The 15,662-nt window shown below is 34.5% G+C and overlaps 1 protein-coding gene across 1 annotated transcript in view; it reads right to left on the bottom strand.

Annotated features, from left to right (window-relative positions):
- Nucleotides 1–15,662, bottom strand: part of KIAA0825 (KIAA0825 ortholog) — a 78,222-nt gene that overhangs the window by 34,207 nt on the left and 28,353 nt on the right. The window contains 6 exon segments of the mRNA XM_031557364.1: nt 2,683–2,865; nt 3,557–3,747; nt 8,459–8,609; nt 9,821–10,086; nt 11,068–11,295; nt 13,010–13,104. Of these exon segments, the coding sequence (XP_031413224.1) occupies nt 2,683–2,865; nt 3,557–3,747; nt 8,459–8,609; nt 9,821–10,086; nt 11,068–11,295; nt 13,010–13,104 (1,114 nt within the window).

The raw sequence follows: 15,662 nt of genomic DNA, 5'->3' as shown, positions 1-15,662 counted from the left end.
CCCAGACCAGGATGCAGTATTGCAGATGGGGCTCACAAGAGGTGAGTAGAGGGGGAAAATCCCTTCCCTCTCCCTGCTGGCCATTCCTTTTTTAATGCAGCCCAGAAGACAGTTAGCCTTCTGGACTGCAAGCACACACTGCTGGCTCATGTCCAGCTTCTCATCCACCAGGACTCCCAAGTCCTTCTCTGCAGGGCTGCTCTGAAGGATATCTTCCCCCAGTTCGTACCTGGGATTGCCCCAGCCCAAGTGCAGCACCTTGCACTTGGCCTTATTGAACCTCATTAGTTTCTCATGGACCCACTTCTCCAACCTATCCAAGTCCCTCTGGATGGCTTCCCTTCTCTCCACTGTATCAACTGCTCCACTGAGTTTGGTGGCGTCTGCAAACTTGCTGAGGGTGCACTTAAAGACATCATCTGTGTCACTGATGAAGATGTTGAAGAGCACTGGTCTCAAGACTGACCCCTGGGGGCCTCCACCCTGACACAGAACCATTAAGTGAAACCCTTTGGCTGAGATGAGCCAACCAGTGCTTAATCCACCGAACGTTCCATCCTTCAAATCCACACCTCTCCAATTTACAGAGAAGGATGTGGTGAGGGACTGTGTCAAAGGCTTTGCAGAAGTCCAGGAAGATGACATCTGTTGCCCTTCCCCAATCCACCGAAGCCATCAATCCGTCACAGAAGGCCATCAGATTGGTCAGGCACGATCTGCCCTGGCTATCTCAGATCACCTCCTTGTATGTGCCTTAACATAGCTTCTAGGAGGATATGCCCCACAGTCTTCCCAGAGGTGAGGCTCTCCAGCCTGTAGTTCCCAGGGTCTTCCTTTCTTCCTTTCTTAAAAATGGGAGTAATGTTTCCCTTTTCCCAGTCACCCGGAACTTCACCAGACAGCCACGATTTTTCAAATATGATGAAGAGCCATCTCTTTCATAATCCTAGGGTGGATATCATCCAGCTCCATGAACTTACTTATATACATTCAACTGCACGAGGAGGTCTTGGACATGTTTCACAGTTACAGTGAGATGGAATCCACTCCCCACACCCTGACCTAGAGGTACAGGTCCTGGCACAGATAGGAAGCCCAACCACCCATGAAGACTGAGGCAAAGCACTCATTGAGTACCTCAGCTTTTTCTACATCTGAGGAAGCCAGCTCCCCATTACATTTTGCCAGAGGGGGAACACTCTCCTTGGCCAGTCTACTCCTGCCTATGCACCTGTAGAACCTCTTCTTGTTATCCTTCACATCACTTGTGTTGTGAAGTTCAGCTCCATCTGTGCATTGGCTTTCCTAATGCTCACTCTACACACATGGACAACAGCCACAAAAGTGCAAGTACTTAATCTGTAGCATAACTATAATGCCTTATTCTCTCTATTGGCACTTTGCACTGGAACTCAATAAGTTCTGAAGTGAGAACAGATTTTTTATCATTATTACAGATTAGCAAAGGAAACTAGAATAGCTATGAGGGACAGATTACACAAATTACTTATTTTAGGCCATAAACCTAAGTACTATCACAAAGGAAAAATAGCATGATAAAACTAAGTGAAAGCAGTTACAACTAACACAATGTCTACTGCTGTCTCCATTACTTTTGCCACAGTAAGATTAGTCTGTTAACTGGTTACATTCCCTAATGCAGTCTTTACAATGAGCCTGAGTTATTTCAGATACAGCCCATTTTTGCATGTTCCACATTGCTCACATACGACAGTTAAAGAAGCTTAAATGCAGAAGGTCTCCACCCTCCTCCACTAGTAATATTAAAAATATTTTTATTTAAAATAATACGATAAAAGCAAGTTGAATGGAATTTGGCTTTTTATTTTTTAAACATGTGATCTCTCTTTGTATTGCCTCTTGCACAGAATTTACAGCTGAATATTAAGACCAAAACAAATGGAAGACACAGACATAATTTCAGTGCAGCAAGCAATGTCTCTTTTTGTTTGCATTTGTAGCTTCTGAAGACTTCACTTTAAAAAGATGGGAATTTTATACTCTTTTAATACTCTCTAAATACTCTTTAAAATAAATATTTAAGATTTGCTGACACTCTCATGTAGCCAGATGACGATTAAAGAAAATTATGTTCCTTTAAATTCTAGCACTCACAAAGTTATTCTGGAATGAAAACAGAACACAGCTCACTTTGAAGCTGAAGGTAGGTAAATCAGAACTAGCAATAAGACAAAATATTTCAACTGTATGAATCACTGATTCCTTCAAAATCTTTTCAAAGGCTTTAGTACTATAATAGTAAGTGCTTTTAATTTAATATGAATGTGTTTCTAACAAAACCTGTCTGCAAAACAAGTTGTAAATTTGGGTAAAAAATAATCAATAAAATTTTACTGTTTGTGTTACAGAAGAAATAAAATCTCAAAATCAGTGTTATCTTCTCTGTTGTCATCATCAGAAAAATGTGTAATTTAAGGATTTGGTCCAAAGCTAACAAAATCCCAGGAGACATAACAGATCTTTAGACAACATCAAAAAGATGACTTCAAGACCAAATCAATAAATAGTCAAAGGTTATAAAATAGTTTCAACAGTGTTCACTGCATTTGTATTTCAACACAATCACTCATCTTGCCAGTATATCAATGTAAGTTTAAGAACAATTTTTTCTCTGAAATAGAATGTTTAGTTCATACTCACTCATACAAATTTTTCAGTGGTGAAGTTAAAATAGCTAGCACAGAGAGCATGTTATTGCAGTGGCTATGTATTTTATAGATCTTGAGATCTCTGTCTTCATGTGGATTCAGAAACTCCTGGACTGAGCTGCAAACTGACCACAGCATATTTTCAGTGGACATCAAAATTGCTGCAATATCTATTCTGTAGAAATAAAAAGGGAAAATAATCTTACTTAGATACATCAAAATAATGGTAAATTTGAGTTAAACAGAGTTCTCTTTTGACAAACAAAAACGCCTGAATAATAGCAGGGACTTGAAATCGCATCTTCCATCAGTGCCTGTTGTAGAAATTCTGAACTCACTGTACTGAAAATATGCAGCTATGTTACAAAAAAGATTTTACTAAAACTAGTCAACAAAAGACTTGCAAAATATGGAAATGCCTTCTTAAAAGGATGATACTACTAGATGGGAACAACTTACTTTCTACATTACAATTAACAAAAATTATTTTAGATTTATTCATGATAAAATAAAAATAAAAAGAGCATATACATACTTCTTGTATTTTCAAATCTAATGGGAAGAATAAAGTAATGATAAGTGAATTTAATCTTGAATTTTACAAAACACTGTCAGGCAATACATTTACTATCTGGAAAATTCCTGAGTCAGCAATTGGCTGCCTCTTTATATTGACTGGCAGAGTATCACAGGACTTGAACATACAAAATCCACTGAATTAAAATGATCCTTAAAATAGATATATTATGTCTATACTCTCATTGTGATTATTATCATTTAATTTGAATCACATCAGTGTATAACAGGAAACTAAGGCTTATGAACTTTAGCCATTAAAAAGTGTGCATTAAATATAAAATTATTACCTGATTTGTGGTGTTCGCTTATAACTAGGACAGGCTTGGGAATATCTGGAGGACAGCACATCCAAAGATTGCTCTAGCACATCTGTAAGAATCTCCTTGGCTAACTTGGGAGGTAGAATAGTCCATAGATCATGATGAAGAGAACAGCAGAAGTAATGCCACATCTGGACTGAGAATGAGCATCTTTCACCCTAGCAAAACCACCATACATTCAATAATAGAAACACATCCTCCAAAATGTCAATTCAGTTTCTGTTAGTTTTATTAATTCAATCTGAAAGGAAATAGCTAAAGTGTTCCAGGCATACAATGACCAAATAAAGGTCCTTGACAAGATGTGAAACATCTTTACTTCAGCTGCAAAACTAGAGTTCTGACACAGAACTAAACCACAGCCTACTATATCCCTATTTGACCTGCTCTCAAAGCCTACAGATTGTCAAGTCCATAGTATATCCAAGAAGTACTAATTTGAATCCATGCATAAATAATTCAACTAATATCTGTTCAGAAAATAGTACTAGGAAGAAGTTGAAACAGATAAATGCCTTGAGCTTTCACCTCCTACGTTCCAATGGAACTGAGAAATATTTTAAGAATTTAATGATATTTTTGCATTATCAAATATGAAAAATAACATTTTAAGAGTTTGACAACATTCTTCTCTAAACAAAACAATCTGGTTTCTTTTTAAACATGCTTTTTTGGTAGGATACTGGAAACTGTCATTATTCAGTATTTCACTGTCAGTATGCCATAACATAACCTCTATTGAGGGGTGGTAAATTATGACAAAGTACTGACGAACTTTGTGACCACTGCCTTAGTCATTAAATTTATGATTGATGTAGGTGTCTGAAGCATCTCATTTAGGAAAACAAACAAACAAACAAAAACCAAACCAAAACAGAAAAAACACCATATTCGATTTACCTGGTTTCACTAAGATAGAAAAGCTTACTACAGGTAACTACAAAGGAAAAGTCTTTGCCTAATTTTTGTCACACATAGAGCTAGTGACATCTTAGAACTGTTTTCAAGCATATTCTAACTAGTCTCTCTGATACTACAGTTAAGCATTAGGCATGTGTTTCGAAATAAGTGAAATAGAACAGTCTTATAATGATCAAAAGTGAATGAGGAATGAAAGAAGCTATAATACAGAAATTTCTTTTTTTTGTATTTTTCCTATATGAAAAAAGTTTAAATATTTTCACAGGTTATAGTCAAACAACATTATGAGAAAGTATGTTTAATTCATAACTCAGCTCCTAGCATAATTTAATCACTTTGCATATATGAAAAGTTAATAACAAATTATCTAAGTGTGGATTTCTTAATATTATCATTATTACTATCCAGATTAATTCCAGTACAATTTCTCCAGAAAAAAAAAAAACAAAAACAAAACCACGCCATAAATCTATCTTACAGATATTTTATTAGCACTTCCCATAGTTTGTAAAAACTTTTCTGTTCTTATAGAGTAAACCTGACAGGTATAAAGTAACTACTCCTAACAGAAATTAATTCATTTACATAACAACTTCAGCTTATAAAAATAATTCTAACAATTTATCCCTCTCTCCCCAAAATGCAGACTTAACAATCAGAAATAAAATTCTAACTGAACTTTCTAACGCAGGGCATTTATTTTTATAAGTAACTGAATGTTGGCAAGTTTCAGTTTCTAACTATAAACACAAATTATTTTCTTTGCTTTATTTAATTTAAAATGGTAAATTGAATAACACTGCTTTTCTAACATTACACCACCACTGCAGAAGCAACAGTTAAGCTGATTTAATGGGATTGATTCCCTTTTTCTGACTGTTTTTTCTATTTGTTGCCATTTCTAGGCATTTCTACTGGTAAACATCTGTTATTTTTGCAAGCTTCATGTAATACAAACAGATGTGAGCTTTTATTTAGCTTATACATCAGGAAAAAAGCAGCTGTGCTTTATTACATAAGCCACTCAAATATTATCTTTGAACAGACAATTTTTTATTCTTTGTCTATTAGAAAACATAAGTTCCTAAAGCTCAGCAGATGTCTCCTACACTAAAAGCTCCATTCCGAAACATAATCTGGAGAGCTGGCGCAGTGGCACAGTGGGTGTTCAGTGCACTCTGTCAGAGAGATACTGAACCCACAGTTTCATTCCCTGACAGTTTAGATTAAGTGCTGCATGGGAATTCTTCTCATAAAGTTCAGTTCAGTTCTCACAGTACCACAAAATCTGTCAAAAACTCACTGTTGCATCATAGTGATCAGGATCTCTGTATTCAAGTTCTAATTAAAATTCTAATTGTAACAATTCTTTTGGCTTTGCTTTTAATTCCAATTACCACCATTAATTTAGGTGTGTGTCAGAAGGACATATGGTCAGGTTCTGAAATAGGTTACAGAATGTATTTAAAACAGACTTTATTCATTTTTTAGCAACAGAGAAAAAAAAAATAATGCTTTGTATTATAGGCTGCAATAAACATTTGTTGCCAGTCTTCTTCTCTCTCATTACCATTGTAAAAATAAATAAATAACTGGAGATGGAAACTACAGCTCTGTACAATCAAAAACAGACACTTTCACCCTCTTTCTTCTTTGCCCTTCTCTCTTTGGTTTCTTCTTCTTTCAGAATGATTGCAAATCAGGATAAGTCAAGTCGTTTTACTTGTCACTGCAGAATTAGTGACTAGTAGGGAATGGAAAGGAAGGATATCCCATATTCTTTCTAGTACCATTTTGCAGAATCACAGAATGTCAGGGATTGGAAGGACATCGAAAAATCATCTAGTCCAATCCCCCTGCTGGAGCAGGAACATCTAGATTTGAACACCTTGCATTACTGGGGAAAAATAAATAAGTCCATGTGATCCTGAGATGTAGCCTTGTCAGTTAGTTTGTTATTAAGCATGTGACAAAAGAATGAGAAAATAAGCAACAAAATATTTGGCTTAGTTTGTGGGAGAATATGGAAATGTATTTTTTTCTTTTTGAAATTGCATTTAGGATTTGCAAATGATTACTTATTCTTTTGAAGCTGTATGTAACACTCAAAAATGGGAGGGCAGAGAGGAAGGGGTAGTGATGGTCCCAAACTAAACCAGATTCAAGAACTGGGTTACTACAGAGATGAGCAGAAGGAGGAAAGCCGAGTGTAGCTTCCCCTTAAAAAAGGAAGGTTATGATGCTGTTTGCAACAAGGGATCCCACTGAGAAAGGCCTGAGAGCCACTGATGCATACAAGGGTATGTGTGTGCCTTTAGAGAGCAGCACCTCATTCCCAGCACTCCTTGCCTGCCCTTGATGACTGGGAAGGTCTTTTGGCTGTTGTCCACTCTAGTTTTGGGTTGTGAGCTCAGCAAGATCAGGCATGACTCAATAGGAAGAGCCTCACACTTCCTGCTTAGTTTAGAACTTGGAAGGAACCACCTTTCACAGCTAGAAGTTTCAGTTAGATGTTGCCTTTGTAACAGGCAACGGATTTTAAGCCAACCTCTTTCATTCAAGATGCCAACAAGAGTCACACAGAGGCAATAGTTGCTCAGCATAATTTCTCCTAAAGGCATTCTGAGAAGATCATAAATCACTTTACGGGAAAAAGTGATGTACAATTACATATTTCCCAACTGAAGCCCTGCACGTTTCAACTGAAGTTGAAACACCAATTTTCTTCACTCCTTTCTGCGTATCAATTCTTATTAGAAACAATAAAATTATTTAACTAATTAGTAGTCTTTTGTTGTTGTTGAGACAGTTGTTTGTGACAACTAGATATCACCATGTTAAATAACTGCCATCTGGGATTTACTGAGTCACCAATAAGCAGGCACAGCACCACAAAGACTACCACCAGTTAAGACCAGACCTAAATCAATTGCCGAAAGTCACTCAATTTGTTCCTTTCTTATCAGCTCAGGACATCCAATTTCATGTTCAAACAGAAGTCACATGTTTATTTACTTACCATTAAGGAAAGCCATTTTCATATCATTACTTACATTAAGGCCTGTTTAATCACCAGTACAGACATCTGCCAGTGACTCAGCAGCTTTGTTTATGCTCTATATAGAATACATATATCACAGTTGTCTCTCATGCAAGAACTACAGAAAATGTCTTAAAAACCTGCACTTTAACAAATAAAATTAAATAAGAGAGGGCTGCTCTCTGTCTCCAGGAGATCTTGGTTATTATTGATGAACAACAATATAATGCTTCTACTTAATCCTGAAATTACATGAAAATAAATTCAAATTGTATACATTTAACTATGAAATGGAGAAGTCAGAAAATTATAAATAAATAAATTGTTTTAATGATATATTCACTTGGTCCCTACAATTTATTTCAAAGAATCATTAGAATTCTAGTTTAAGAACTGGCCTGCAACTTCAGAATGCAGGTGAAATGCTACACAGTTAAATTCTGAAAAGAACTATCTGATCATCTTTTCTAACTGCATCCTTCACTTGCATAAGGTAAAAAGGAAAATCAGTTGATTTAGTTTAATCCTATTTAATTAGATTGATGATTTCTGGGAGAAAAATCACTGTCTTGCATTTTCATGTCACACTTACTGTAAGAAGTAGAGTTAAAATGACAATGTCTTTCTTACTGGGCTTCATATAGATGTCTTGAACTCGACCTGCAATATTTTATTAAGCAAATACCACAAAATCTATATTTTCAGTATTTATCTCATCCTTAATTAATTATTTTCTTCCTACCTCATTCCTCCAGGGACATTTGCTGGCAAAAAGAGATATTTCTAAACAGTTAATCCCAACAATCTTTATGTAAAAATTATGCTGATGTTATGCCTCTAGTTAGACAGCTGACAACCAGTAGGACAGATTTTGTAAAAAAGCAGGCATAGTAAACTTAACCTCACACCTCATAAAAAGCTTTGTAGTCATCCCAATGGTGGCTCTCAGCATCCTGCAAAATGCTTGTAGCACAAACTCTGACGCAGTAGTTCGTAACTTGAAACTGAAGAACGTCGATGAATTTCTGATATTGTTGGACAGGCACTAAGAAAAGAGGCCTGTTCAGAAAGAACGAACAAAGAAGCAAAGATTGAAACGCCATGCAGCGAAAGGTAACAATCCCCAGTGCTGCAAATGCCTTTGATTATTAGGAATCAATCATTAATTTCCTTTTAGTCCTGAAGTCTGAACCCAACATTCACTTTTGAAAAAATTTGGTCTTTTTGCAAGTTCTTTAAGCATATCTAGTCTTCTACAAATTCTCATTTGATAGAGTAAATTGGAAAAATATTACTTCAGACGTTTCTGAAATAGAAGTGAAGTTGTCACTCAGTTACTCAGAGATTCTGTGTTGAAGTATAATGGCATCAGCATTAATTATGATAAAGAAAACATAAACAGAGTCTAGTGATTATTTTTGGTAGGTTGTAGGCAAAATTTTTCAGAATACATATAAGTAGAATTAGTGAGCAATATTTTGACTCAAACTTCCAATTCATAAAGACAGACTCCATGCATCAGAGGAAAAGTAGCCCAACAGTTTATATAACCCCTTAAAAATCATACTTGTCCTTGTAAATTTTCTCTAATTCAGGTGTTTCCCCTCCCGAGGCCCAGTTTCTACGTTTATAACACATATGGTCAAAACACATGGGCCAATAAAAACATTCCTAGTATCTTAAGACAAAAAAATCCTAAAAGATCAAATAAGATAATTATACTAAGTTCATGTCAAATAGTGGCTTTGACTTCAAACTACTGCTTCCTTTCTTCCTATATTTTATTTTGCATACAATGACAACTAAATTCTAAAAGTAGATTGGATATATTTTTACACATTTCTGAAAAAGTTGATATAGGAAAAAACTTCAGGAATGTACATTTAAAATGTCTTCTCAGATTGCTATGTGCCAAATTTGGTATTATAAAAACTCAGCTATTTTAGAGGTAAAAAAAGGAAATTAAGGCCTTATTCAATTATTTATATGATAGCAGAGTACATTCAGTTCACAGAACTTATTTAAACTTAATAAATAAAAATTATTGATCTAGGAATAAAATGTAGATTTTCCACATAAATAATTTGTTTTGCAATGGCTGCTTTAGATTATTGATAGCTTTGATTCAGGTCTTTTGATAAATAGTACATGTAGTGCTTGTGCTAAAAAATGCAATTCGGAAAACTATCATCATATTGTGTCATCAAAATGGAATTAAGTTTTATATTATTTTTATTCGAATTAAACAGTTACATGTAAAAGAGACTTACTTTTTGCTGCTTTCTCTCATTAAATTGCTATATGTTGTAAAATGTTGATAGACATATATTGCTGTGGAAAGAGCAGCATACAAGTTTTGCAGAGGAGCCTTAGAGGGAACGTCTTCACTTTTTTCCTCTAGTCTTGCCAGGACAGCTGTCGCTACTTTGCTGCAAGCCTCTACAAAATTTGCTCTAATTTCCTGAAGAGAATCATCTCTGCATGCCAGAGCCAGTGGAAGCAGTGTGTCAAGTTCTCCCATGATGTCAGAACAAAACTGGGAGAAAAATGCGGCATCAAGTTATTCGTATTCTGACAGCATTGTTTAATTTATACACACTTGGGGCAGATTCTTGAATAATGAAATTGGCATAAAACATAAATCCATCAAATGGTCTTTGCAAACATTTCATTTTGTTTTACAGTAGAGAAAAAACATTTATCTACAGTAAATGAATTATTATTACATTCCTTCTTGCTTTAAATCTACACAATATTTATTGAGAAAAAAAATTAAAACCATCTTATGCTAGTAATGTCTTCACTTTGCTTATGACTTCATTCGATGTATATTCAATACAGAAGGTGAATTCCTTGTAAACTACAATAATTTTCTAAACTAAATCGTTTCAAAAAATACACATTTCTTAATAATGAATTTGAAAGCAAACATCTGTTAGTAAGTTTATATACTGCTCTCCCTAAAATTATTTTCTCAAATCTTATGTGTTACTTTAGGCAAACAATCAGAGCCATCTAAATTTGCTAGAGCAGCTGACAAACTTAGTAAGTTCAAAAAAGTTCATACAAATGTTTTTTTAGACAAACCAATTCATTGCCGTAAGTGACCTTTGCATCAAATCAAAGAACTCTAATTTGGCCATATTTTTAGCTATGCAGATTTGTTAAATGGCAAGTCTAAAAATCTAAATACAAGAAACCCCTTCACAGTTATGCATTCGGCATTTTCCTATGGAACCACGTGATGACAGTGTAGGTACTAATCAGAATGATTTAGAACTTTCTGGATGAGAAAAAAAATGCCAGCAAAGTTTAAAAGTTAATACTTTCAAGTACAGACTATGGGCTATTTTATAAAGCTTTGTTCAGCCTCAGATTATAATGCTTCTCACTTTCTTCTTAATTCCACTTACGTAAGATTTAGAATATTAATGGTACTGCAAGTACTTTGAAGTGTAGATGGCGAACAGCCTTGGCATTCTGTCTCCCCTCAAACTTCAGATCTTTCGATACCTGCCTTAGCAATTCGTTTTGGTTGCTCCTCCTGTTGGACTGCTCTGCAGGACTCCCTTATTTGCTGGTTGTTTACAAGACTCATTGCATAGCCTGCAGCTGAAGACTGTTCTTGACGCTCATGTTGAAGGATTTTAGTTGAAAAATCCTGAATTGCTATTGTTATACAGTGAGCCACTGAAGAAGACAGGTCTTTAAACGCATTTCTCCAACCAAAATTCAGTGAAATAGGCTGAAATAATATATATGTTTATTAAATAAATCCAAATTCAATACTGAATGTTATTATTCTTACTGTCCGAAACTTGCATGAATATTCGTAACTGAATTACTTTGAAAAACACTATAATGGTTTGAAATCCATTTGAATAACTTGAGATATAGCTCACTAGCCTTGAAAGTATATTAAAGCAGCATACACAAAATGAACATGCATAACAATATTATATTTGGCATCAAGGTTTTAAGAGAATGATTTTATAAAGAGCCTTGATTAAACACAAATGTTTTTTCATAATTCATTATTTATCATCTTTAATACACACTTAACGAAGTCAAACTTACTTATAACCATTTTCAGTAGTTTAACAAGTAATCCAGCAGTGCATTTCTTGCGGTAATTCTGTATTTTTCTTGCAACGACCAAATTCTTGTAACAATCAGAATCTACTAAACTTTGAATATTAATGATAATGCAGCAAAAGAAGGTGGTTTTAAGCCACATTGGATTTAACTTCTTTAGAGCTGGATGTAACACAGATTAAAATCTTTAAACAGAGATCTCTTGTTTTTAGCAAAAACAGTATATTACAATGGTTTGTATCAGTTCCTTGCTTTCCATAAACAGAAGTGTCTGAAATTATCTGAAGTGTTTCAGTTGCACAGAAGACATCATAGGATATAGTTACTTTCCACTAATCTTGCTTTGCATGGCTTGTATAACATACAAAACCAGAAGTGGCCCACTGAGAACTGCACCACAGCACAAGATACATTTTAATGGACCATCTATATTCCTAATATGAGGGCATAGTAGGTGTAAGGAAGTATTCCTCATGAGTTATCATACTTAATTGAAGAACAATGAAAAACTCTTCAACATAGAGTCCTTTCAGCTATCCTCCAATTTAGAAATTACATCTTCTCTCCATGCCCTTCCCCAGTCCCAGTACTCAGCTCCAGAGAGGAAAGAGACAGCTACCCACACAACTGTTTTGGCAATCGCTCTTATTTTTTTGCTTTATGATTTTTTTTTTTCCCCCATCATCATGGGTAAGTATAGCCCAATCTTCAGAAAATGTTCTTTGTAATCTATAAGATACAGGAATATCAGCTCACATACTTATAAAAAGTACATTTCGGAAAATCGTTCCAGCAGAAAAAACGAACTGTAAGGAAATTAAATTCCACCACTGCACAGTATCAGACTACTTGTTAGAACATTCAGGTCCCAAAACATCATCAGTAAAATTTGTTTAGTAGTAAATGACTACTAAAACTTGATCCTGTACATATATTTTACAAAGCACAGTGATTAATACACAGTAGTCTGTTGACATCAAAGATGCTGAACATCATATGAGTAGATGCCTCTACAGACAGTATTATTATCAAATGCTTAAAACGTAATAGAATTTTAAAATGTATTCTGTATTTGACAATATAATATTGAATAAAAGCTATCATGTTCTAACATTTTTTACAGGTTGATTATGAAGTACTTATGATATTAAATCCATTCCGTTATTAAATCTGAAAAACATCAAGTAATTCTTCATGAATGCTCTAAGATTTTACTTCACTTAGCGGAGAGTTTGCACCTAGAATTAATTACACTATATGAAACTCTGGCAATAGGTGTTTATAATGAATATGGTGTCAAACCACGTTAGAGACACAGACAAAAGAAAATCCCCTACAAAGTGGAAGGCTCTTTTCATACTCACCTCTTTTACCTGAAGTAACTGTTCAGGAAGCACACTGGCTTCATTTGCTCTAGTTTCTCCTATTAAAAGCTCCCCACTAGCTTTCTTCAGAACTCCTGCACAGTATGATAAAGGGGATCAAAGTTAAAATTAATTCTGTAGAAAAGTCAGCAGCCTACAACACCTTCTGATATATCAATATGAAGCATAAAAAAACTCTGAACAAGATGTGGAATACTAATGTTACGATAAAGTCAAATTCAGGTTATACACAGCTCCTTTTATATAACATACTGAAATCCATATTCGATTCCAGTCATATTTTATAAAAAAGCACATATAATGAGTAAAATATAGTTTCTTTTGTCATTAATTCATTTTTATACCAATTGTACAGTCATTTGTTCACAGGAAGAACAGATAATGTTAGAGCAGCTGTGCAGAAATTAATTTCTATTATTTGTTCAATAAATAAAATGAATTGCTCACTAATGTATTTTTATAGTTTTCAGTTATTTGGGAAAGCCAATAAGGTAAGAATAAAAAGACATTTAATTAATACTGTTATTGTGAGTAAAATAATGGCTACAGTAAAAAGAACAGGTCAAGTTCCTTGAGAAACAATGGAAAAAAGCTCACTCATAAATCCTGAAGTAATAGACATACTGCCTGATTTAATTGGGATGAGTAGATGTCACTTTGATACACTGATAAGTGTATCAAAATGAATATGAGAATAAAACTAAATAATCTTGTGTTTTTAGAGTCCATTTCTTAGAACAAAGCTGTCAAACAAAACAAGTGTAGATATTCTAAGTTTAATATAACCAATGTTAAATTAATCCCAAGAATTTTCAAACAGTTAGGTGTTGTCAAACATTACTAAGTACTCTTTGTTATGCATAAACTTAAAAATCTTCATTCATTTGATGCTACTGATGGTATACTCAGTTGGGATTTAAAGATCTCCATTTCTATGAAAAATCCAGTATTTGTACATACATAGGACCTCATTTACCTGGAGTGGCTTTTACTTTTCCCCTAAACAATTCACTCCCCTGGAGAATGAACATGCTTTTCATATGCCTCTCTGGCATTTTAAAATTGGGTGGTATTTTTGTTTGTTTGTTTGTTTGTTTGTTTTGTTTGTTTGTTTTTACTTTTTCCATATTCGTTTAAATTTACAAAAGACTGTAAAAAAAAAAAAAAAGCTGTGAAAACTGGAAATTTAATTGGTAGAATACAAAACCAGAAGAGACTAACCAGATAATCTATCTCCCCAGTCATTCAAAGCATAGTGTTACAGACAGCACCATACACATGGTGCTTTTTCCAAAGTTTTAACACACCTGAAGTTTCCTACACTTTTCTTCAGATGTTACTTAGAATAAAAAATACAAACGGCTGATTATTTTTACTCCTATTTATTCTGTACTTTATATATATAAATGCCTGAAATAGATTTATGTATATATTTAATAGATATAGCTTCTGATTCTAACAATAAGAGCAATTCCAATATCTATATATCTCAAACTCAAACTCAAACTATATATCTCAAATAAAATATTTTGTCGTCTTCCCAAAGAAGCCCCAAGACCAGTCACTTTCTCTTTGCTCTTTTTTGCTTTCTCCAAACCTTATCCAGTTAAAGCTGGCCTTCATCTTGTTCAATTCATCAGCTGAGATGGGATTCCTTCACACTGATCATGGCACACCAGCTGCAGCCTCCCAAAAGTCTAGGCACTTCAAGTGCTATGCAGACTTTCCCTCAAAAACTGTTTCCACAGAGATAGACATAAAAATACTCTCCTGCAATCCTATTACTTTTTCTCTTGTGACTATCTTGCACTAAACTCTCCTGGGAAATTAAAATGTAGCTTTCTTCAAGAGGCTGGTAAAGTTGCTGCAGTGAAGCTGCTCACCCCAAATTAATTTACCTTTGCAGAAAGGAACACATATAACTGGAAGGAGGTAGGATCCCTTCCTACTGAGCTATCAATTTCTACAAAAATCTTTCACTCACTCAGATTTCAAACTTCAAATTCCATTTATGTGGAAAGACATAAATCCTTATCACTTGAATGTTTAGAGGAGAGAATTTGTAGAAAGAACATTTAAAAATGAGAATGTTATGAAAGAAATAAAAGATGGAGAAGGAATAGTCAGTTCTTCCTTCCAAGGTTATATTCTACAACTCCTTTATCATTATAGAAGATTGTATCAATCTATTTAATGTACGTTATTGGTTTTCCAGTTCAGTTTTTTTCCCATTCTTGTAAGGGTTGTGACAGTGAGACCTCTTGCATTGTTAATAATATTCTTTTTCTCCCCTACACAAAGTTCTATTAACTGAAATATTCTACTGAATTTTAAAGCTTCCTATTTGCTTCATAACATTTAGGCTCAGAAGAGGAAGTCACTATGACAGTTCTAACATCAACAAAGAGAAGTTAAGCATCAAGGATACCATAGAGGACTGCTCAATAACCATGCAAAAGGTAACAGTGACACCAGAGCACCTCACTGGATTCAGCAGGCTCAGACAGATGTTTTAGAAGCTAATGGAAATATTTCTTGCAAAAATGGGTAGTACCATTCCACCACAGATATAAACATATAGAAGAAATAAAACATATTTTATATCTAGTATATTAAAAAGCTTACTACTTTT

The sequence above is a fragment of the Meleagris gallopavo genome, chromosome Z, assembly GCF_000146605.3.
Source record: "Meleagris gallopavo isolate NT-WF06-2002-E0010 breed Aviagen turkey brand Nicholas breeding stock chromosome Z, Turkey_5.1, whole genome shotgun sequence".
NCBI classification, from domain to species: Eukaryota; Metazoa; Chordata; class Aves; order Galliformes; family Phasianidae; genus Meleagris; species Meleagris gallopavo.
The sequence above is the reverse complement of the archived record's forward strand: the minus strand, read 5'-3'. Positions and strand labels throughout refer to the sequence as shown.